General features: G+C 48.1%; 1 protein-coding gene across 1 annotated transcript in view; it reads left to right on the top strand.

Moving 5' to 3' along the window:
• Nucleotides 1-23385, top strand: part of PRSS56 (serine protease 56) — a 135861-nt gene that overhangs the window by 70538 nt on the left and 41938 nt on the right. Inside the window, exons 7-11 of the mRNA XM_069617542.1 lie at nucleotides 2688-2847; nucleotides 3337-3479; nucleotides 6611-6770; nucleotides 12066-12254; nucleotides 22078-22239. Coding sequence (XP_069473643.1) covers nucleotides 2688-2847; nucleotides 3337-3479; nucleotides 6611-6770; nucleotides 12066-12254; nucleotides 22078-22239 — 814 coding nt within the window. The remainder of the gene's footprint in view (nucleotides 1-2687; nucleotides 2848-3336; nucleotides 3480-6610; nucleotides 6771-12065; nucleotides 12255-22077; nucleotides 22240-23385) is intronic.

The raw sequence follows: 23385 nt of genomic DNA, 5'->3' as shown, positions 1-23385 counted from the left end.
CTTTATCACATAGCCGGTCCCAGGTGGACATGCCACTCTAACACCATTTTTCATCCCTCGCGGTCAATGCTAGTAGCAGGATTGTCCGGGGCATGACCTTATACCATGACCCGGACAATATGGCCACTGCCCATGGCCAAAGGCTATACCTCAGTCACCAAAGGTATATCACTATTTTTTGTACCTACATTATGAAACTTGTCAAAAAATAAAACACAGGCACATTTGCAAAATCATGCTTGTAGGTCCTTGCCAATGCTCCTTAGACAAGTTTGCCGGAAATCCGGCCATGTTTTATTTTTTCAAAAGTGTCAAATGTATGCACATACAATCGTCATATAACCTAGACCCCACTTGACAAAATCCATTCAGACTTTACAAAAATGTTAATATGTAGATCAAAAATGTTTTTGCAAACCTTGTGTAGATTTGTCAAATGGCACCACATTTATAAACCTTTACAATATTTTGGGACCCCCTCTTATTTTGCCCTCTCTTGACAGAATCTCACCATACTTTGCAAACCCATTCGGAATCAGGTCGAGAATATGATTGCAAAATATCATGCAGTTTCATTAAGTGGCGCCAAAGTTATAAGCCATCCAAGAACTGCTTTCCACCAACCCTGTAATGCAGAGGTGTCCGCAAACTTCACAGGACTGTTCGCAAACATCTCAACTGTTCGCAAACTTTTACGTTGCAAAACACCTGTTTATTTTGATTCTTGCAGCCATATCCCATCCCATCCTCATCACCCCTCTCCTCCCCAGAGATTATTTGATAAGTTTGACAAGTGCAATGTTGTGTTTTTTAATATGTTTTACTGCGATGTCCGCGGACATCAGCCGCTGTCCGCGAATCCAAGATGGCGGGCATTTCTAAAAATCTGACGCACTTCACGCTTTTCACCATCCAATCAGTGGGCGCGTACGATGTACGCGGACATCACGTTGCATTCTAAGCCAATCAGAGTCCTGTCCATGGAGCACACAGGGAAGTGTGTCCGCAGACCAGACACAGATATCACTAATTTTTTACTTACTTTGTTGTCATTTAAAAAAAAAAATACTGGACGGATTTACACCAAATTAACAAAAGTACGCTTTCGGAACCAAGCCGCCACTCATGCCGCAAATGTGGTGAAATACCGTTCAGCGGTTCGTGCTGTAGGCGTGAGCAAAGGTTTTTCACATTATGTCTATGGGAAAAAAAAAATAATTTGGGACCCCCCCTACAACTTTGCCCCCTCTTGGCGAAACCTCACCAAACTTCCCCAAAAATTCAGATGTACCATATACTTTTTTGCAAAGTTTGGTGAGGATTCGTCCAGAGAGAGCGAAGTTATAAGCCACCCAAAAAGTGGTCTTCATTTGAGTTGAGCAACTTAACCATAACTACATGGCCGCTCCCGCAGGCCCTGTAATATATACATTTGTATTTTTGTATGAATTATACGAATTCTGTATTATATGTGGATTGTGTTGTAGCTAGATATGCTACATATATTTTATCTATTTGTAATACATTTGTAATGACAATAAATAGATGTTTTACTTTTATTTTTAAAAACCTATCGCTACAGAAAAAAAAAAACGAATGTGTTAGGATACATTGATAGGCCGGCTCACCTATTGTAATTGGCAGGCAGCCCCCATTTTTTAAATAGATCTCACTCAGCTAGATTCACTTGGCGAGCCTTTTCTAAGGAGCCCGAATGGCTCTAGGCATTCGAGACAAGCACTTTAAAATTTGCTCATCCCTTTTTTGAAGGCTTACAAGCAGCAATGGCATAACCTAGTCACTATGTGCATTAAAAAGAATTGAAGTCGTAAGTAGTCAGATTGCATACAGTAAAGAAGGGATAGGGAACTACAAGTTCATGGAGGACCAAGCACCCTAGAGCACCCTATACGCTTTACAGCAGATGTCTGCCACCTACAGCTCTCCATATGTTTTGGACTACGGTTCCCATGTTGCCTCACCATTAACCATGCTAACATGGACTTGTGGTGTGACCCAGCTGGAGGGCCAAATATTGTAGATGCCTGCTCCACATAATTGATGATGATATTTTATTTGTATCGCGCTCGTACACAAGTGTTTCAGAGCACGACAAGGCAAGGGAGAGGAACAAGGGAGAACAAAAACAAGGCTCTTACTAGGCTCAGTGACATTGAGAACGTGCAAGTGTAGTGGAGAGAGAAGGGGGAAAGTGCAGGGGGGAGGGGAAGAAGTGGAAAGTGCTGAGCAAAGGAATAAAAAAAAACAACAGTGGTAGTGCAGCCATCAAGTGGCAAGTGTTAGGTTTAAGGCACAGACAGGGGTGTCTGATAAGTGCAGAAAAATGGGGGGACTGTAGGGTTACAAATACAGACCCAAGTGCAGGGGTTGCAAGGAGGCAGTGCCGGTGCGTGGCAGGGTGAACAAGTACCTGGGCCCGAAATCAGAGGGTTACCAGGTGCACGATGCCAAAGCAGAACAGATCAGCAGGGGAGAGGAGGAGCGAAGGCAGAAGCAAAGAGGAATGTCTTGAGGTGCTCTCCTCATAATGCCCGAGGCCTGCTGCAGATTGAAGGTTATAATGTGGCAGAAGCGTACTGACTTGCCAGGTCGTTGCCTGCAGCCTCCAGACACTGCCTGTTCATCAAGGCTGGCCACTCACAGTGCACACCTTCCTTCCTCTGCAGTTCAACCAGAAAACCTTCAACAATGACCTGGCTCTCGTGGAGCTCACCGCACCCGCCACACATCTGGAGAAGACCAGCCCCGTCTGCCTGCCAGAAGCCCCCCAGGACCCTGCCGCCGGCACCCCCTGCTTCATTGCGGGCTGGGGCTCTGTGTACCAAGGTAACACGCATAGGGGGAGAACTCAGAGGTGCGACAATAGCAGTATTTTCCTGATCCTACACTGTGGGAGGTGGGTGGGGCAGAAATCAGAGGGTCCTTTTCTAAATGTTCAAGGGGTGAGAGCAAACGGTGGTGGAATAGCCCCTTACCATAATACAGATTGTCTCTTTCAGAGGAGGTCTGGTCCATAGGGCAGGACAGACATTCCAAAATAGGCCCTCCCTCGGAAAAGGTGTATCCTGCTGTTAAGATGTGAGACTTCGTTTCTCTCCCCGGGCAGTGACTAGTCTACTGGAAATTCTGGAGTTTTTAGGTGAGCTGGTGCCTCACAGTGGGCGATACTGCTTGGCAGAGTTAGTTAAGTGTTGACATGCTGATGACTGTGCTCAGGTCTAGCAGCCAATGTCTGCAGAGCCCACCCCCCAATGCACGAACTTCCAGCACCACCTATTGTCTCACCACATGCCTCTTCTCTTGACCCCCTCACAGATGGACCTTCGGCAGACGTAGTGATGGAGGCCCGGGTGCCAGTCCTGAGCCAGGAATCCTGCCGGAACGCTCTGGGCAAGGACCTGCTCACCAACACCATGTTCTGTGCCGGGTATTTGTCGGGTGGCATCGACTCCTGCCAGGTACATTGGAGAAATCTTGTGTCTGCCAATGGAAGATTATTTGCAGGGAAGTGGGTGTGACTTTGGGGTGGGGGGTGACAGTTACATGGTCATCTTTGTTTGTACTTCTGTCCCCTGAGATGTCACAACTCAATCAGTCAACAGATGCAAGACTCACCGAGTATTAGTTCAAACTTTTATCCTCGAGAGCAGATGTAGAGGTCTTTCAATTGGTCGAGTGCAAGACTCGTAAACAGCATTAAAGTCCGTAGTGCATCTGCTAGTCCACACATGCACAGCACTATATGTAATGGGCAGCCATCACTTTACAGGACTTGAATCCCTTTAACTTCAGCGCCTGGTCGCACTGGGTCGCACAACAGAGCTGAGCAGAGGAAAAAACCTAGCGAAAAAAGTAGTGGAACTGTGACCCAGGCGGGATTGCATGGGTAGGGTGCTGGCATGAAACAACACACGTGTTATGGCGTTAAGGGGTGTGCAGGCAGAAGGCCAAGTGGCTCGGGTGGGCAAAAGAAGAGGGTCTTCCAGGAAGGCTTTTCTTGTGTTGTGTATTTGGAGATTTTTGGCACTTAAAAGGTTGTACACATTGTTGTACTCTGGCTGAAGAGATCGCTGGCGCCCTACAGAAGTGAATAACCAGAGCGGGGAGTTAATCATTTTAACCTGCCCCCTGCTGGTTTAGCATCAGCGTCCTACTGAAAGGAACTGTGCCCCGCTCTCGTACTGGCGCTGGCGAAAGCGGGGTGCATTGCCTTTCATTAGGGCACCTTCAACCACCACGCCAGCTCGGGGTACCCTTAAAATACTCCCCGAGCTGGCATGGCAGGGGCTAATATGGCGGCCTGGGGACCATAACAGTTCATTTGGAAGGCAGTCTTTTAACTACAAATGTTTATGTACTATCTTCCTTTAATCTTTTGTTTAATGCACTTTAATAATATTATGCACTTATATAATACTGCGGCATGAGGGACCCTAAGTGAGGGAGCATAAGCGGGGGGTCGTGGGGGGCCTGAGGGATTATAACATTCTCTATTGCCCGCCAGATCTGGGGGAATGACGCTGCCTGCGCCCGTTTCGTGATGGGAGGGAAATGCCACATTTTATAGTCACTTAAAGATGGCTGCCGAGCAACGGGTGATTGGAACGGCCCGTCATTGATTTTCAGTGCCCAGGTCAGGCGAGGCTAGGACTAAAGAAGCTGCCATGGAGGTGCTGGAGAGTAGGCAATGTGGTCTCCAGCAGCCCACACCTGCATAACTCTCACCGTTGTGTGGCCCCCGGGACTGGTGAAAACACCCGATTTCGTTTTGGGTGGGTGAAAGCCTGTTGACATGTATGGGCAGGAAGAGAGCTGGCTCAGTGAGAGTGCTGCTTACAGGGCGGGTGACACCGGCCAAAAGCATGTGAGCTCAGAGGTATGCACCTGGAAAGCATGGGTGAGTGAGGGAGGGTTGGTCGGGAGCAGGGACAGCAGTGCAGCAACACAGAGACAATGGCAGACACCCGGTGTGGCCAGCAGTGTCCTGTGAGACAAAAGGTTCCATGGTTACACCAGTGATTATTGCCCAGAAGCCCTGCATCCTGACTGGTCGTCCAGATTGCAACATTCCACCCACGGTGCTAATTTGTTTTAATTAATTTTGCCTGATCCTTGTAAAATTGCGAGGTGGACGGACCATGTACCATTTGACTCTAAATATCGATAATTTTCACATTATTATTATTATTATGATGGTATTTATTGAGCCCGGACCTGGCTTCGAGAAGCAACAGAGCGCTTTACAGAGGTATAGAACACTACAGATGCATAACGGTGCGCTTTACAGAGGTATAGAACACTACAGATGCATAACGGTGCGCTTTACAGAGGTATAGAACACTACAGATGCATAACGGTGCGCTTTACAGAGGTATAGAACACTACAGATGCATAACGGAGCGCTTTACAGAGGTATAGAACACTACAGATGCATAACGGTGCGCTTTACAGAGGTATAGAACACTACAGATGCATAACGGAGCGCTTTACAGAGGTATAGAACACTACAGATGCATAACGGTGCGCTTTACAGAGGTATAGAACACTACAGATGCATAACGGAGCGCTTTACAGAGGTATAGAACACTACAGATGCATAACGGTGCGCTTTACAGAGGTATAGAACACTACAGATGCATAACGGTGCGCTTTACAGAGGTATAGAACAGTACAAATGCATAACGGTGCGCTTTACAGAGGTATAGAACAGTACAAATGCATAACGGTGCGCTTTACAGAGGTATAGAACACTACAGATGCATAACGGTGCGCTTTTTCTGAGGTAATAACAAAACAGATATAGAGAGGGGGTTGAATACAGAGGGGCACTGAAGAGGGGTATTGCTGTACAGGGCAGAGGGAAGGTGAATGGTGGATGGTGTCTAGCGAGTCAGGAGGCATGAGGGGCGACATGATGGCCTAGGTGTTGAGGTGGAGAGACTCCTTGAGGAGGTGGGTCTTGAGTTCTTTTCTGAATTGTAAGCCCGTGGGGGTGAGACTGATGCTGACGGGGAGGAGGTTCCATAGTCTTGGGGCATAGACAGAGACGGCTCATTCTCTGGTCCTTTGGCATGCAAGCTCGCATCCCTTTACATCCGTCATCATGTTCACTTTGAGATTTACCCTCATGATGCATGTGAGTATTTCAATACATCTTGCGCAGCTGCAGTGTTGTAAAGTCATTGATACTAGAACATGGGGCCCAAGCATTTCTTTGCTGCACGTCCTTTACCTAGTGGACTTAAATAGGGTCCTTCAGCCTAATGGACCAAGATGTCTTCAGAGGCCAGTGGTTGTTGCTGTGCAAAGACAGAACAGTGCACTGTACTTGGGGATGTTTGCGAATTGTTGCACGAAAAGCTATTTGCTCAGTTTGCCTTTGGTAGTTGGCAGATGTGACTGCCAATGGGAAAAGAAGTGCCTCACCCGTAACTTGGGGCACCAGGAAGATGCCGTCTTTCCGCAGCGGGTGCCTTCCTACTCAAGAATAATTAATTCAATACAATAAATACATGTACAAAATGCTGTATGTTATTTTGCCACAAAAACTGTATGGATAGGTCTTCATTACCCTGTGCTTTCCTTACAGGGTGATTCCGGGGGGCCCCTGACCTGCCAGGATCCCGTCTCCAAACTGTATGTCCTGCATGGCATCACATCTTGGGGTGACGGCTGCGGGGAGAGGGGAAAACCAGGTGTTTACACAAGAGTGACGGCCTTCACCGACTGGGTCCTTCATCAAATGAGCAGTAAGTTCTGCCCTAGCTCCGCCATCTTGGAAACGTGAGGGAGGTCGGGATTGGCGGATCGTGCATGACTCGCCTTGCATCCCACAGTGCACCTCAACATCCAGAGAAGTCCCTTACTGCACGTCTCCTCCCTCCCCCGGGCATGCAGTTATCACTTTTCTATTTCCATCTAAATGGTGCAACTTTCTAATATTGGTTTTGGGTGTAAGGGCCAAAATGGCCGCACTGTTCCCATTTGCAAGAATCCCTTTGATTCTTTATATCCCTTGTCCTTTCGCCAGCGTTAAATTGACACTAAACTGTTCCATGTGGCTCCTGGGCCAATCTGAAACAGTCTGGTTTCATAGATACAGTAGCACACATCATGTATGTTGTATGTTATCCCATGATACTGGGATTTACACAGTTTACATGGTCTCCAAAAGCTCCAGCAGATCTGTTGTGTTGATGTTTGCAGGCCCTCTCTCTCTCTCTCTCTCTCTCTCTCTCTCTCTCTCTCTCTCTCTCTCTCTCTCTCTCTCTCTATCTCTGTCTCTCTCTCCCTCTCTCTCTCTCCTTCTCTCTCTCTCTCCCTCACTTTTCCCACACTCTCTTCCCTCTCCCCTTCTCTCTCTCTCTCCTCCTCCTCTCGCCCTCTCCCGTGTCTCTCTCTCTCTCTTCCCTCTTTCTCTCTCCCTGTGTGTCTCTCTCTCCCCCTTCCTCTCTCACCTCTCTCTCTCTCTCTCCCCCCTCATCTCGCCCTCTCCATGTGTGTCTCTCTCTTTCCCTCTCTCCCTGTCTCTCTCCCCTCTCTTCCTCTCTCCCCACGCGCTCTCTCTCCCCTCCTCCTCTCACCCTCTCTCTGTGTCTCTCTCTCTTCCTTCTTTCTCTCTCCCTGTGTGTCTCTCTCTCCCCCTCCCTCTATGTCTCTCTCTCCCTTTTCCCACTCTCTCTTCGCTCTCCCCATCTCCCTCTCTCTCTGTCTCTCTCCCTTGCTCCCTCTGTGTGTGTCTCTCTCTCTCTCACTCTCTCTCTCACTCTCTCTTCCATAGACACATTGTATTCCATGTGCAACAAGGATCTGGGAATTTGCAGATGAGGGAAGGGGTGAGTCTGGAGTTCCCACTCATCATCAGCTGTGTGCTAAGGGTTATGGGATGGAGGATTGCTTGGTGAAAAGATCATGTTTTGAGATAAGAAGGCCAAGAGTGCCCTTCAACCTACATTTGCATGTTGTTTGGCAGCTGAGAGCATCTCAAACCTCACTGTTACTTGCTCGGTTGCTTGCTTGCTTGCTTGTAACTTGCTATTTTGCTGTGCTCAGTGGCCACCTGAAATGTTTGCCTGTCGGGGCAAGAAACCGTGTATGTCTGTTGATCAGGGCAGGGGCTAGAATCACTCATTGGTTTCTCCCATAAAACGACCTCAATGCATCACGCAATCCTCATACTCCTGATACTCCAGGCATTCAGCCACAGGCCAACATAAAATGCACGCATGACCCATCTGCCAACCCTTATCTTCTATTGGGGCTACTCCAAAACCTAGGTTTCAGAATCAGGTTGAAGCCCTGGAGGGTTGTGTTCATGATGAGATGCGGAGCAGGATAGATCAACAAAGGAGCTTGGAATCCTCAAAGTGCCCCACGAAATCTGGGTGGATGATAGGGGTGCTGCGGTTGAAGGACGGTGTGGGAGAAACACGCCAACAGTGGTAGAAAGGAGATTGGGGGTGATAGGATGGTATCTTCGGCCCCTTAATAGGTAAGGTATTGGTCTCTGCCAAACCTCATCAGAAAGTTCTGGGAAGCAAACAAATATGTAAACAGATTCTGTAGACTGGGCATTGCACAGTGTGAGGAGTTCGGCCATCCGCACGGTGGGTGTGCACTGGTCTGGGCTTTAAAAAAATGTTTTATTAAACGGAATGACGGTGAAACAACCTCAGGAAAATATGTGAGGCTAATCCACACACATTTTCCTATGCTCACACCACGACAAACACATGGAATTGTGTACTGTGGGGGTACACAACCTACAGGTACAGGTCGCACTAGCATATTTAGTTGGCTTGTGACAGGCAGCAAGCTTCCCCAGCCATGGTCAGCCTGATTAACTAACAAAGGTTCCATGCACTTTTGTTTGGTCCTGCAGCGGGTGGCAGCAATTAACTTACTAATAGAGTGTACTTCAAACAGGCCCACATGGGACCTGGCTGCAGAGGTTAACAAAGGAGAAAGGAAACCCAACAACCTTTCAAATGTTACTGTGTCAATCTGAAGCCAGCTCCTGCCCTTAGTATCATTGACAGTGAGCTGTCATGTCTTGGGCTGCCGGTTTACAGTAGGCCTCCCGGTTGGGGGACCCCATTTATCAGGTACAAGAATGTGGTTTACAGGAGTCAGAGAGTCTGGTCTAGCAGTAGCTTTAAGGGAGAACTACCGCTTTTATCAAGATGGGTGGGTGTATTGCTCGCCCAGAGTGCACGGACAGTCATTAATCACCAGTGCAATTACGGAGTCAATACTTTAAACGCAGGTAGACGACGCAATGACTTACAACCACACACACTCTTAGAAAATAATGAGCACTTATACGGCTATTTATTCAAAGCTTGGAAGCAAGAAGTGATAACACAGAAATAAATCACAGAAGAAACAGAGAATTCAAAAGAAAATACATCACTGTGGGCGTAACTGAATCCCTCATCCCGCCAGAAGTGGCTGGAAGACCCCGATAACAGCCAGGCCGAGAGCACAACAGCCCACAGGTATGCCGGACGGAAGCGTCCCCCCTCCAACTGAGGTCCCGTCTGACCGTTAAGGGGTTCCGCATCTATGCACTCCTCAAAAAGGGGTGGTAATTTCTTGAACCTTCTGGCAACGCACTTGCGCATTGATGGGCAGCCGTTGGTTGTCAGCTGGGTCAACCGACAGTAACCTCAAGGAGCAAAGTGCTTCCCTCCTCTAAAAACAAGAACCACGGAAAACAGTCCCATAACTCATAACAAGACATAACAAAGCCAGCTTTCCCAGCAGAATGTCCTTGACTGCATACCAGGTTTGGAAAGCATGTTTTCTTCAGCATAGTGAATCCAGCTCTCAGCAAAATGAATACAGCTTTTCACTGCGGCATGAAGTAAATATCCATTATGGCTCTGAGTGCTCCCAGAATGCACTGCGCACCAGCGCCATGTTTTAGCTCAAGCATAACAGTGGGACTTAGTAACACAAGTGTTCACCCCTTTATCTTTCCTGTTGTACATTACTCTGGTTATGACCTCATGCATACAGGAGATTGTTGGTAGGGACCCCAGGATTAGTTCATTAAGGTAGGCTTAGCCTACACCAATCACTGTGGCCCACTTTGCTTTAAAATAAGGCTGACCCCCTCTATTGGAAGATCATCTGAAGACTTTGCAAGTAGTAACAAGAAGAACTCATCATTTGCCCGAGTTGAAGGTACAGTCTGCCTTACAGCATCCACCAGTGAATGAAGGCCAGGAGTTCCAAAGAGGGAAGCAAGATCCCTCCCCTAAACATCTCCCAGGGAACAGCGGTAGATAAAGACCTCAGAGGACCCTCTGGCCGCTCCAGAACCGGTACCCAGCCAGCACACAGCATGCCCTGCTAGGCTCTGCAGCAAGCTCCCTATGTAGGAAGTGCCAGAAGGTCTCTGAACCTGCAAGAAAGGACAATGCAGCTGCCAGCAACACACTCCTGCCGGCTATCGGCGCACTATGAATACATACATAAACATAACTCCTCTGCTTTGGGCCATCTGCCTTAAATGATGATACAAGCCCAGTGAAGAAGCTGGAAGAAGTGCTGGAGCTGCAACTGACTACAAAAGTGACTGTTGTTATGCTGCAGTCACTTAGACATCCAAGACGTCTCAACCAGTGCTTCAGAACCTCCGACCAGCACTCAGACAACGATCCCTGACCATGTGCCGCCTTGTAGGTCAGCATGCAGCTGTTGTTCCAGCTTCGCTCGCCAAACCGTCTTGCCACCTGATACCCTCAGCTGACTTCCATCTCAAACTCTGTCACAGAAGACTGCAAAGCACCCTGAATCCGCTAGAATCATTTTTAGACCCATTGCTCCCTTTGTGCTGAAGCCAGGAAACCATAACCTTTTGTGGTCATTAACAATCCTTGACTGGACAGTCCCTTTTATCTCATTGGATAATAATTGTATTTTTGCTGTGTTACAACTAACCAAATATCCACGACCTTGCGGAGATAAGCCTGCCATTCCATCCATGTTACCAACATTGGACAAGGAGGTTTATAATTGGCTTGTTATTGCAATCTGTTCGCATCACTTCTGGTGTACTAGAGGTGTGGGGCTGATTGATGGTTTAGAAACTGATATTCACCCCTGGACCACTGGTACCCCGGAAATTGATTCGTCACACACAGTAATGACCAAAGGCTGCTATACTTGAATCATTTTCATTACTATATTTCATTGCAAACATCTTAAAGTAAAAGTGGGGGCTAAAAGAAAGAGTGGGCTCTTTCTTGAACCCATGGGGCAAAGACGATAAAACGATGACATAAACATGCAGCACTTTGGGATTTTTTGATGAGTCGCAGAATTCTCTTTGGAAAACCTGGCACTAAACAACCCAGCGTGCATATTAACGTAAGCAATGACTTCCTGGGGGACAGCTGGTAAGAGGGGTTTCCTAAAATGGTGATTACCATAAGGACTCCCTGATATTCCCTTCCCCTTCCCTCCGCATACGCAGGATTTGGATTGTAGGGGTGGGGGAGGCGAGAGAGAGTAGAGAGAGAGAGAGTAGAGAGAGAGAGAGAGAGATGGGAGAGAGAGAGAGAGAGGGATGAGAGAGGGGGAGAGAGAGAGAAAGAGAGAGAGGAGCGAGAGAAAGAGATAGAGGGGAGAGAGAGGGATGACAGAGAGAGGAAAGAGAGAGGGAGAGAGAGAGAGAGAGAGAGAGAGAGAGAGAGAGAGAGAGAGAGAGAGAGAGAATATGAATAGGCTGTGCAATGGATGGTTTTATTTTTAAGGTCAGAGTTCAATTGGTCCCTCAAGCTACATCCCCAAGGTCAAGAAGGAACACATCTCTCTAATGATGCCCAACAGGGAAACACCTGTCACACTGTGGGCATGGCCATCCGCTTGATAGTGCTAAATGCCAACCATCGCTTTTCTGAAGTGCCGTGGGTGGGTTCAGTCTAGTCTGTTGAATGGTTCGATGCTTATTTTTTGCAAAGTAACAGGGTGTGTGTGTGTGTGTGTCCCCATTTGTGTACATCCTTCTCACAAACCTCCTTGATTGTGCCCCTCAGAGTCACCTTTGACCCGGGAACCTACCTGCCATGAGTTGGGGACGCTGTCCAAGCTGTCCGAGAAGGACCAGAGGTCAGAGTTCAGCCGCTTGTGCTCCTTCTACACCCAGTCCTGCACCCCTCGCCTGAGCAAGGCGGCCTGCACCCGGGCGGCCGAGGAGACCTGCAGAGCCAAGCAGAAGAAGTGTGGTGAGTGCGGGGGCTGAGAGGGCACTGAGAGACATCAGCGCCACATGCAAGGTGTGCAGGCATCAGCTCGGTAGCCGACTAATGAATTTCCCAAGGGGGGTGCCCAAATATAGGAAGTGGCATCACCAGCGGTTATATGACCGCATTTATACATAGTAGCTAACTTGGTGCGAAGGGGGTGGGTGGCGCGCAGGACAGTGGAAACATTGGTTAGCATGTACTGCATATACTAAAGTCAAGTAAGAAGGAGGTTTCAGCCTTCCAGTTGCATTCCAGTAGGCCAACACTGCCCCTACTCCACCCCTCTATAATCATCCCGGTTGAACCAGCCCTCAAAAGCCAGAGCAACACAACTAGGATGGGAGAACGAAATGCCAGCCCATCCCGTGAGTGTGTCAAATCTCAGAGCAAAAATGTGCGTGTGCTTCCTACCTTGGAGCACAATCTCACTAATTCGGTGCAAATCTCGCAAGTGGGAGCATGGGAATCCCCTGTGTGTGTGTGGGCTGCAGACCCAGGATCACATGCTCACTTCTTCAGTGTGAAACTCTGGCCAAGGCTCTTTGGGCAAGCATTCAGGATGGGTCTCACACCTTTAAAGAGTGTGATATATTGAGTGGGCACCTCGCTGCTTGGAGCATAGTATCACCTGTTGCTGGTAATCTCACAACTGAACGTACAGTTTCAATCTTGGTAATCTCAGTGACACCATGTATATTAATGGAGTCAGTCTCCCATCTGGGAAGACGATTATATTTCTGTTAAAACACTCTGAATTCTCACTCCAGTTTTCGCGATCTATGGATCCATACCATATTCATTCGATGTGTGTACAGGGGTGATAACTTTTGTCTGAGAGATCTCATTCTTTCATTCAGGAGAGATAAAGTGGTAACAGCCCCTTGTATGTGGCATCAGGCTCATTTTGCCCATGACCCTTTACTGCAGAAGGAGTGAGCAGGTTTTAAGACCCTGCTGATTCTGCTGTCCTACAGGCTTGAGCCTTCTATCCCTTGCCCCATCACGGCTTCCAACATCCTGAGCAGCAGCTTATGGACAGCGAGCAGCTCGGGAGATGCCTGTTGCCAATTGAATGTAGCCAGATCTACAATTTAGACATTGGGAGAGTGCCATGAACCCACATTGGTGGTGAAGAAGCACTCAACATACAGAACACAATGGTCTAGTGTTGCAGTCCTGCTGAGAAATGATAATTCAGTCTGTTTAAATGTAAAGCAGAGTGGCTGAGAAGTACACACACTGTGCCATTAAAAATAAAGCAGCAGTGGTGGTTGGAAGTGCTGCCTCGGTGGCATCAACAGTATGCAATTCCCTGCGAGGTAGTGTTGGTCATTTCCTATTGTAGTATAGCAGCCCTATTGAGAAGTGCCATTAAAAGTGAAGCTGTCCAGTGGGCTGGCTCCATGCTGCCCCATAAAAGGCGTAGAAGCCTCTGTGAGAAGTGGCAGTACTGTCCCAACGGCGAGAAGTGTAGTATTTCCACATTAACTATGCTTAAGCGCTTTGGGTTATTATTGAATAGTGCTGCTACATTCTGAGTAATTCCATCCCTTTAAATATAGTAGCTCATGTATAACCACAACAGTTTTGAGTTATTCTGATGATGATGAAGATGATATCAGACTTGCTGAATAGTTCTGGTTCTGTCTCATTAAATGTACTTCAGAACTTCAGAGTCTCGGGAGGATAGCTCAGGGGCAATGTGCTCGCCTTGGAAGCAAGACGGCACGGAGCAACACAGGTTCGATCCCTCGGTCCGTCCAACACAGGCTCGATCCCTCAGTCTGCGCAACACAGGTTCGATCCCTCGGTCCACGCAAAAAAAAAAGGTTCGATACCTCGGTCTGCGCTTAGAAACCTATGGGTATTACGCGCATTATAAATAACCAATTAAAATTAAAATAAATTAATCTGCTGAGAAGTGCGGGGCCTTGTCACTAAGAGTGTAGCAGCTCAACTGAGAAGTGCTGATGTTGTCCCATATATAGCAGCCCCACTAAGATGAACTAGCATTGCCTCAACAAAAGCATAGTATTACCGCAGAGAAGATTCAACAATTATAGAAGCCCTGTTAGGAAACAGCAGTACTACCCCATCAAGAGTATAGCAAGCTAACTGAGGAGTACCAGCATTGCCCCATTTCAAATATGGCAGCTCTACTAGAAAGTGCTGGCACATACACAGCCCTGCTGAGAAGTGCTGCTACTGTCCCTTTAAAAATATAGAAGCCCGGACATGCAGAAGGCATTTGATTCAGTCTCATGGAAATACCTGTGGTGTGTTCTCGAGAAATGCAAATTCGGCCCCAACTTCCGCACCTGGATAAAGCTCCTTTATACCGCCCCGTCAGCTAAGGTCCGCACGGAAGACAGATGCTCTTCCCCCTTCCAGATATCTAGAGGTACATGCCAAGGATGCCCCTTCTCCCCACTAATTTTTGCTATAGCCATTGAGCCCTTCGCAGATATGATTCGGCAATCACACTCTCACAGGGGGTTGCGCACATCTGGACAGACCGATACAGTCTCCCTCTATGCTGACGATGCCCTGCTGTATGTTCGATCCCCTGAAATCAATCTTTTCCCTATACTGACAGATGTGGCTCGATTTGGGGACATATCTGGTTTGAAGGTTAACTGCTCCAAGTCTACATTATTTCCACTCACAGACTCGACACAGCCCCTCCCCCCGATCTACATGGGTTCAACTGGTCTCCTTCTAGTTTCACCTACCTGGGGGTGGTGGTCTCCCGGCACACGTCACAGTTGCGTGACAACAACTATCAGAATTACCTAACTAACCTGGAGGCTAAAACCTCCAGCTAGACTGAACTCCCCCTCTCACTAGCAGGCAGAATTGGAATACTCAAAATAATTGTATTACCTCAATTACTGTACTGATTCACCAATCTGCCTCTGTGGCCCGGGGATACTTTTTTCCAAGCACTGCACAGCATATGTAACACCTTCCTCTGGCACTCTGGGGCCATCCGACTCAAATTATCCACACTGACCGCTCCTAAGGCGTTGGGTGGTTTCAGCGCACCCAATTTTATCAGATACTGGGTGGTGACGCAATCACAGTTTGCTGCATACTGGTTCAATACCATTGATCCCCCCCCACATGTTCGCCTCGAGAAGCTAACTGTCTGTGACCGAGTGATCGGATCCCTGGTCCTCCAACCAATCCCCCCTGACTCAAATTCTGCGAATCCTGTAGCCAGTACATCCTTGGCTCTAACCAAATTCTGGTCCATGGTCGACACACCCGACCCATTCCACGGGGATTTGCCACTGTGGAACTTCTTCCCCGATGTCCCACACATTCCACTTTCAGTGGTCACTCGCTGGGCCGATGCTGGCTTCCTGACGCTACGCGATGCCTTTGAACAGGGAAACTTTATCGAATGGTCTGACCTTCCTCCTTCACTCATGCGCCGGCCCTTGGTGTGGCTACAGTACTCCTCACTCCACGAACATCTCAAGTCCAGATATTCAGACTTCCCCGCCTTGCCCCCTGATGAACCCATAGTGGAGGAGCTCTGTTTCTATCTCTCCTTCAGGGGCAAGGCGGCGAGGCTCTACTCCTTATTACAGACTAGAGCGGCCCCCCACTTCACCGAGTTGAGACGCAGATGGGAAGAGGACCTTGGTTCTGAGATCACTGACGAGAGGCGGATGTGCACTCGTACCCACGAGTTCTCCTACAACACTAAATTTAAACTCATCCAGTTCAAAATCCTACATAGGTATCATCATACACCTATGAGACTCCATCGCATGTTCAACGCCAACCCTCCCTCCTGTCCCAGGTGCGGTGCAGATCAAGCCTCTTATATACACATGCTGTGGCTCTGTCCCCGGCTGTCCCAATTTTGGGTAGACATTTGCTCTACTTTGTCTGACATTCTGGAGGACTCGATCTCCCCCACCCCACTGCACTGCTTGTTACACATGACCTCCCTCAGTTACCCCGTGATTCTAAGAAACTGGCAGGTCTCTGCATGCTACTGGCAGTTCGCTGTATATTACTTTGTTGGCTCCGTCCTAGAGCGCCTACCTATACACAATGGCTCAGATCGGTCACATGGGCTCACGACACTGAGCAATCCTGGAACGCGATGCAGTATCCACACTCTAGGCCGAGGGATATCTGGCCGAGATTCCGAAACTATATCTCTGCCATGGCCTCACCACCAACTTCTCCCCCTACTTCCCCAGGTGGCTCCCCATAGATGGTGACCCGTTTTGGTGTATGTATCAATTCTTTGTATGTTTTCCTTTTATTAATGTGCTTCATTCCACTCAATATGTACTGTTTATCATTCGCATTGCTGGCTCTTAGCACTGGTGCCATGTGGCTCCCTCTGTTTTCTTTGTTGTGCTGTCAAGTCAAATAAAAAAGAATTAAAAAAGAAATTAAAAAAAATACAGAAGCCCAATAGCTGTGCTCCATTGAGTTACTGCAGCCCTGCAAGTACTGTCCCGTTGAATGCTATTACACTAATCAAGGTGAACAGTATGGCAAGGTCCATACTGGGTACAATGTCATCATTCTGCGTTTTGAAGAACAAATACAAAAAAAGAGTGATTTATTGCAGCTGATTTTTGTGGTCTTCAAAATGCTGAATTATCCCATTCTACTGCCCCCTGCTAATTCCCCCAAGAAGGTGATCCCACCTCACCCCACACCTCTACTCTCTCCCGCGCTGTTTCCTCCCTTAGAATTCAGGGGAGTTCCCTCCCTCAGCACCTCCATTCCCCGCCCATAGCATTCACCCTCACCACGTGCACACTCAGAGACATGCAAACAGTCTCATTTGCCATCTCCCTGCCCCCTCCCTCCGCAGATGCAATGGATGCAATGCAAGAGGGGTGCACAGATGTAGAGGTACACCCAACCCAAAACTATTTTTAGAAATTGAGGGACAGACTTGCTTTGCATCTGTGCCTCAGTTTCTAAAAATGATTTTGGGTTGGGTGTACCTCTATATCTGTGCACCCAGGTGCACAAATGTAGAGGTACACCCAACCCAAAACTATTTTTAGGAATTGAGGGATAGATTCAAAACAAGAGCCTCTTGCTTTGCATCTGTCCCTCAATTTCTAAGCTTTGTTTTCTTCCCCGGCTTTTACCCGGGCCACCAGAGAGAGACACAGTACGGATGAAACAAAGGGCCATCCATACTGCGACTCTTCTCTCCGGCATGGGGGGGGGGCTCAGCCCTGACTTCATTCTGCGGGCGGATGCCCGGGCCCCGGAGCACCCACATACTCGGCGCCCCAGGCATGGTGCAAGATATGAGTGGAAGACAAGGGTTGCCAAGGTGCGCTGCATGGTACCAACACGGTGTAAGTTGCAGCAGCCAAGATGTGAGGTCAAGATGTGGGCTCAACGTGATCCAGAGTGTGAGGTCAATCCATATCTCAGGAATAATAAGAACGTTTTGATTAGCCCTGATGTGGCTGTGAGTAAATCCTTTTGTGAGTACCTTCTGCTGTGAGTACCTTCTGCTGTGAGTAAATGCTGTTGTAACTACCGCCTGCTGTGAGTACCTTCTGCTGTGAATAAATGCTTCTGGGAGTACCTTAGGCTGTGAGTAAATCCTGCTGTGAATTCATCCTGCTGTGAGTACCTCCTGCTGTGAGTATCTTCTTCTGTGAGTAAATCCTAATGTGAGTACCTCCTGCTGTGAGTACTTCTGCTGTGAATAAATCATGCTGTGAGCACTTTCTGCAGTGATTAAATCCTGCTGTGAGTACCGTCTGCTGTGAAGAAAGCATGCTGTGAGTACTGTGTGCTGTGAGTACATTCTGCTGTGAGCAAATCCTTCTGGGAGTACCTTTTGCTGTGAGTACCTTCTGCTGTGAGTAAATCCTGCCGTGAGTAAATCCTGCTGTGAGTAAATCCTGCTCTGGGTACTTTGTGCTGTGGGTACCGTCTGCTGTGGGTACCTTCTGCTGTGGGCATATTCCACTGTGAGTACCTTCCATTGTGAGTAAATCCTGCTGTGAGTACTTTCTGCTGTGAATAAATCCTGTTGTGAGTACTGTGTGCTGTGAGTACATTCTGCTGTCAGCAAATCCTTCTGGGAGTACCTTCTGCTGTGAGTACCTTCCACTGTGAGTAAATCCTGCTGTGAGTACTTTCTGCTGTGAGTAAATCCTGTTGTGAGTACTGTCTGCTGTGAGTACCTTTTGCTGTGAGTAAATCCTTCTGGGAGTACCTTCTGCTGTGAGTCAATCCTTCTGGGAGTACCTTCTCCTGTGAGTACCTTTTGCTATGACTGATGTACTCCACGGGACATGGCAAGCTCTGGTATATTCTGCAGGAGGTGTCAAATTATGAAGAGGGTTATACATTTAGGAAGCGTGATTATGGGCACTGAGAGATGGGATTAGCCAAAGTAGCCCTTTTCTGCTGGTGGGTGCATTCCCCTGACTGGCGAAGTGTTGACTCTCTGGCTGGGGCAGGGATGGCGTCAGGGTCTTTCCACAATTTTCAAATCCAAGGGGCCTCGAGCCTCAAGGGGGCCCCCACCAACTACCCCCACTGTGCCAGCCAGCAGTTCAGTAACGTGGCAATGTATTCCTTTATAGTACTTACGTTCTGGGGCTTAAAGTGTGCGCTTTGCAGCGCTCACCTTACAAGATGCGTTTGCTGGAGCCCGTCCAGACATCACTTCGGTTGGGGGAAACAGGAGTGTTAGCACCTTGTTGCTTTTCAACACTGGGTCCTCCACATAAGCCACTTACTTACAAAGAAGGATTCATTGCTATTCAGCGCGCATTCAGTGTTTTAGCTCGCTGCCTCTTGATAATTGCGGGCTATTAACCTTATCTTTTTCTCCATTATAATGTATGCCCCCTGCGGGTGCCTCAGACTGCTTCCCACTCTAAGCCAGTGGGAGGCAGGCAACCATCATGTTGAAATGGGCCCCCATACATCTTCAGCCGGGAATGGGCTGGTGGTAGTTTTATTAAGCTCTGGGGTGCAGGCCGTAGATGTGTCCAGAGGTGATGCCGGACACCCTACTTACTAAAATACTCGGCAGCCCTAGGAGCCAAAATGTGTGTGTAACTGTGCACGAGAGGATGGTAAAATGCCTGGCCACCCTCCAGAAATCCACACATGCCCACATAAGGAATTGTGTTCCTTTTCCTCACCTGTGCCCGTTCATGCCAGGGATAAGTGTGCCCCAGAGGATGGTAAGATGCCAAGCCACCCTCCAGAAATCCACACATGCCCACATAAGGAATTGTGTTCCTTTGCCTCACCTGTGCCCGTTCATGCCAGGGATAAGTGTGCAGGAGAGGATGGTAAGATGCCAGGCCACCCTCCAGAAAGCCACACATGCCCACATAAGGAATTGTGTTCCTTTGCCTCACCTGTGCCCGTTCATCCCAGGGATAAGTGTGCCCCCAGAGGATGGTAAGATGCCAAGCCACCCTCCAGAAATCCACACATGCCCACATAAGGAATTGTGTTCAGTTGCCTCCCTTGCACCCGTTCGTGCCAGGGAGCAGATGTATGTTTGCTTGTAAAGTGGGACTGGGTTCCCTTGGCTCTGATTGGCCACCTCCTTAATCTCAAATCTATGCAGAAATGACAATGGAGCTGCAACAGTGTTTCCAAATTCCCCCCATAAAGTCTGGAGGCTCAGAGCAAGTACTTGCAACACAAACTGGACTGGAGATCAAGAAGGAGCTTGGAAGAGCAGTCTTCTCGAGTGATGCTTTACTGAAGTACCAACTTCCTCTCCAGCAGGTGTGACTGGGACGAGGCCAATGTGCTTGGAAGCCTGCTTCTGCCAGCATGCTTACAGAAGAAATTACCATGGCCCCAAAGTATAAATGTACCGGCAAGCGCCACACCATGTCGCACCTGATGTGCACCATGACCAATCAGCCGGAGATTTGTCCGGAGATTTGAAGGCAGAGGTCCGCCTGTGTCAGGGGTTGCAGCTTAGAGGTTAGAATCAAGGGTCCCAAAGCTGGTGGTGACTGTCAAGTGATCTCCAGTTTGGCAGGCCCACCGCACACACACACGTTGGCCACCCAGAGGTGGTGACTCGACCTGGTGAGCCAGTCTTGGCAATTTCCCAAGTCTATCGCTGGAGTACGGACAGGAGCAGGTGCATCGATATATAATCTTTCAATATAAAATATTCAATATAAAATCTGCATACCGTGCACGCTTCTCCAGCCCACACCACTGTCGCCAAGCTCTGCTCGGTAGTCCTGCCGGTGCCCATCGAGCAGTGGGAAGAAACCTTCATTGCTGTGTTACAAACACCTCACCAAAACCGCTTGGGCCTGGCGTTTCCAACCACAGCCATCACCGCTGAGCACAACAAGCCACTGCCGTCCTCTGTTGCAGTGTTCCCCAAACCATGGGCGCAAGATTTTTCTGCGCATTTACCGCCATTCCCACAGAGTGCCCTGGACATTATCCTTGTATCATGAAGTAAGTGACTTATGTGGTCTGGCCTTCTAACTGTATTCCTCCTCCTCTTTCAGCACTTCTGTTATTTTACACACAGGCACCTTACACGCACTTCCTCTCATTTGTGATGGATCCAAGAAGCCCCTTCCTGAAGAAAACAAACCGACCAGGGCTTTAGTTGAAACCAGGACATGATGCTCTTGAGATCCTTTTGAATGGAAAACAACAAATTGAATGTTTGGATATTGTCTCACCTTCATATGACTTCATATGATCATATCCACTGCACATGAGTGTATTTCTCCATACGCTGTACCAATTGGAAACCATTGATGGCTACAACATGAGATCAGACCTCTGTGGTTGTCTACATTCTGGTGTCCATAGCTTAGATTCTGATTCAATAGGACTATCTTGTCTAGAACCTTATAGAACAGCTTAGGGCATTTATGCGACTTACTTGTTATGTTCTGTTCCCTAACCTCTCCATATTCTGTCATTTTTTCTTTCTCCCTTTTCCATGTACCTCATGTGTTGTATCCAATATGTATTGACCATTTGTTTTTTAACATACATGTGTTGAAGCCAGCGACTTGTGGTAATTTGGAATTATTAAATACAAATTTTGATAATTTATCTGTATGATATCCACCGTCATTTCCTCCCTTTTTTTGATCATTTATCTGTATGATATCCACCCTCATTTCCTCCGTTTTGGAATTATTATATGAGACTTTTGATCATTTATCTGTATGATATCCACCCTCATTTACTCCCTTTTGGAATTATTAAATGAGACTTTTGATCATTTATCTGTATGATATCCACCCTCATTTCCTCCCTTTTGTTGAATTGATACATATTTGGTCCAGGATCTGAGGGTTTAAGGGCCTACCTACCTTTTGTTCTCCAATTAGCTGTAGGGGAAACCTCAGCTGTGACATTGACTCCTTGTCTGGAATATTTATGCCACTGACATATGCATGCCTTTATCATAGCTCCCTGATGCCAGCTGCTGTCCATACGGTGCAGGTTTGGCCTTTGCAGCCCTCTCCGTGTGATGAAAGATGGAATCTTGGTGGTTCTTCACTCATGTTATCCAGTGTTTGGGCTCCAGACATTGGTAGCAGAGTCTTCTCCTGTTTTATGTGTATTTCTGTGCACCCCATTAGTCCCTTGGCTCTTTGCCCAGTCGCACCCCATTGCTTGGAAGCTTTCAGGTCAATGGAGAAGAAACCCCAAATCCATTGCCTGTTTGATGGCTTGGAATACCCTACACCCTATCATGCACTGCTCTTCCTCAGGGATACACACATGTTGGAGGTGTCATGGTGTTTTGTGTTTCTCTTGCCCCTAGAGCTAAGATCCTACCTGCAGGGGCTGCTGGATTTGCTGCGGTTGGCCGAGGACTTTCTGCGCAACAATGTCGACTTCTCCTTCTTCACACAGACCCTGCCGCAGTTCATGGAGCAGATGTACAAGCAGACCTTCTCGCCGCGCGTACGCAGAGACCTCACAGGTATTGTCTTCCGCACCTGCTCTTAGACCTCCCCACTTTGTCACTTACTCCCTTCCCTGAAGGCCCCACTGTGTGCCTCCGGGTGGTCCCCTTACGGCTACAATGCTCAGTGTCCCCAAATTCTCACATTAGAACCATTGTCTTGCTCCCTTCCTCTTGCCCTTCCATCTGCCAATCATTCTCTGTCTTTGTCCTCCTGAGTGGGGGACTGGTCTATGGGGAGATATCGAGATATCCAGGAAGGGCCATCGCTCCAAAGTGTGCAACCCAAAAGTTAAGCTGTGTCATTCAGCCTTCTGAAATTGTGAAAGGATTACCGCTGAGTTGTGTTATAGGAACTCCTGTTTATCCCAGTCCTACAAAAGGACAAAAGTATTCTACCAGGCCCTATATAAACAAGTTACACATTTTCTAAACTTGAATGGCCCAAAGATGGAGGAGGCTTACCTTGGTGCATACCAGGGGGATCGTCTGCCAGTCACAGGCCACCATTTGTAATGTCAACACATGGAAAGTCATCTTAGCGGGATAGTGGACCTTGAACCATCCTCGGCCCCACAGTTCTCAGAAGATGTAAAATTGTCATTTTTACAGCTCAAGTTGGCCCTCACTAGTCGGATTTACCGACAGGATACCACCAAACGCTATGGCCGTTCCCACCGCCTGATATCCTGATATTACTGGGATATTCCAGGTGGCGTGAAGAGCGGTGAATTCCCTATCCATGGAGTCCCCTAGGGCTAGAGGGGAATGCCAATATTACAGGCACCGGTAATACTGGTAATACAATGATTTTTGCCAGTGGTGGCGTGATTTACCTCCAGCTCTTCACTGGAGGAAAATCAGGTAACCCCCACCGGCAAACTTTTACTCTGCCGGTCCGGAAAAGTGCTGGTATATGGAAATACAGTAACAATTTATTCCAGATCGGCAGCGATGTAAGGACCCACAATCGTCTGAGATGTTCTTCCAGGACAGCATGCCTTCGGGAAGGCTAGCATTGTTGGCATGGGTTATTTCTCCGTGGCTTATGTTTGCTTATCTGTGTTCTCAAATTGCTGGCCTCCAGACTGAGGGCCCACGATTCAGCAGCCTGCATCCTGTGCCCTCTCTCCCAGGGATCATGTCATCTTCTGTGTCTCCCTC

This window comes from Ambystoma mexicanum, chromosome 10, assembly GCF_040938575.1.
Source record: "Ambystoma mexicanum isolate Mex_15411 chromosome 10, UKY_AmexF1_1, whole genome shotgun sequence".
Lineage (NCBI taxonomy): Eukaryota > Metazoa > Chordata > Amphibia > Caudata > Ambystomatidae > Ambystoma > Ambystoma mexicanum.
The sequence above is the reverse complement of the archived record's forward strand: the minus strand, read 5'-3'. Positions and strand labels throughout refer to the sequence as shown.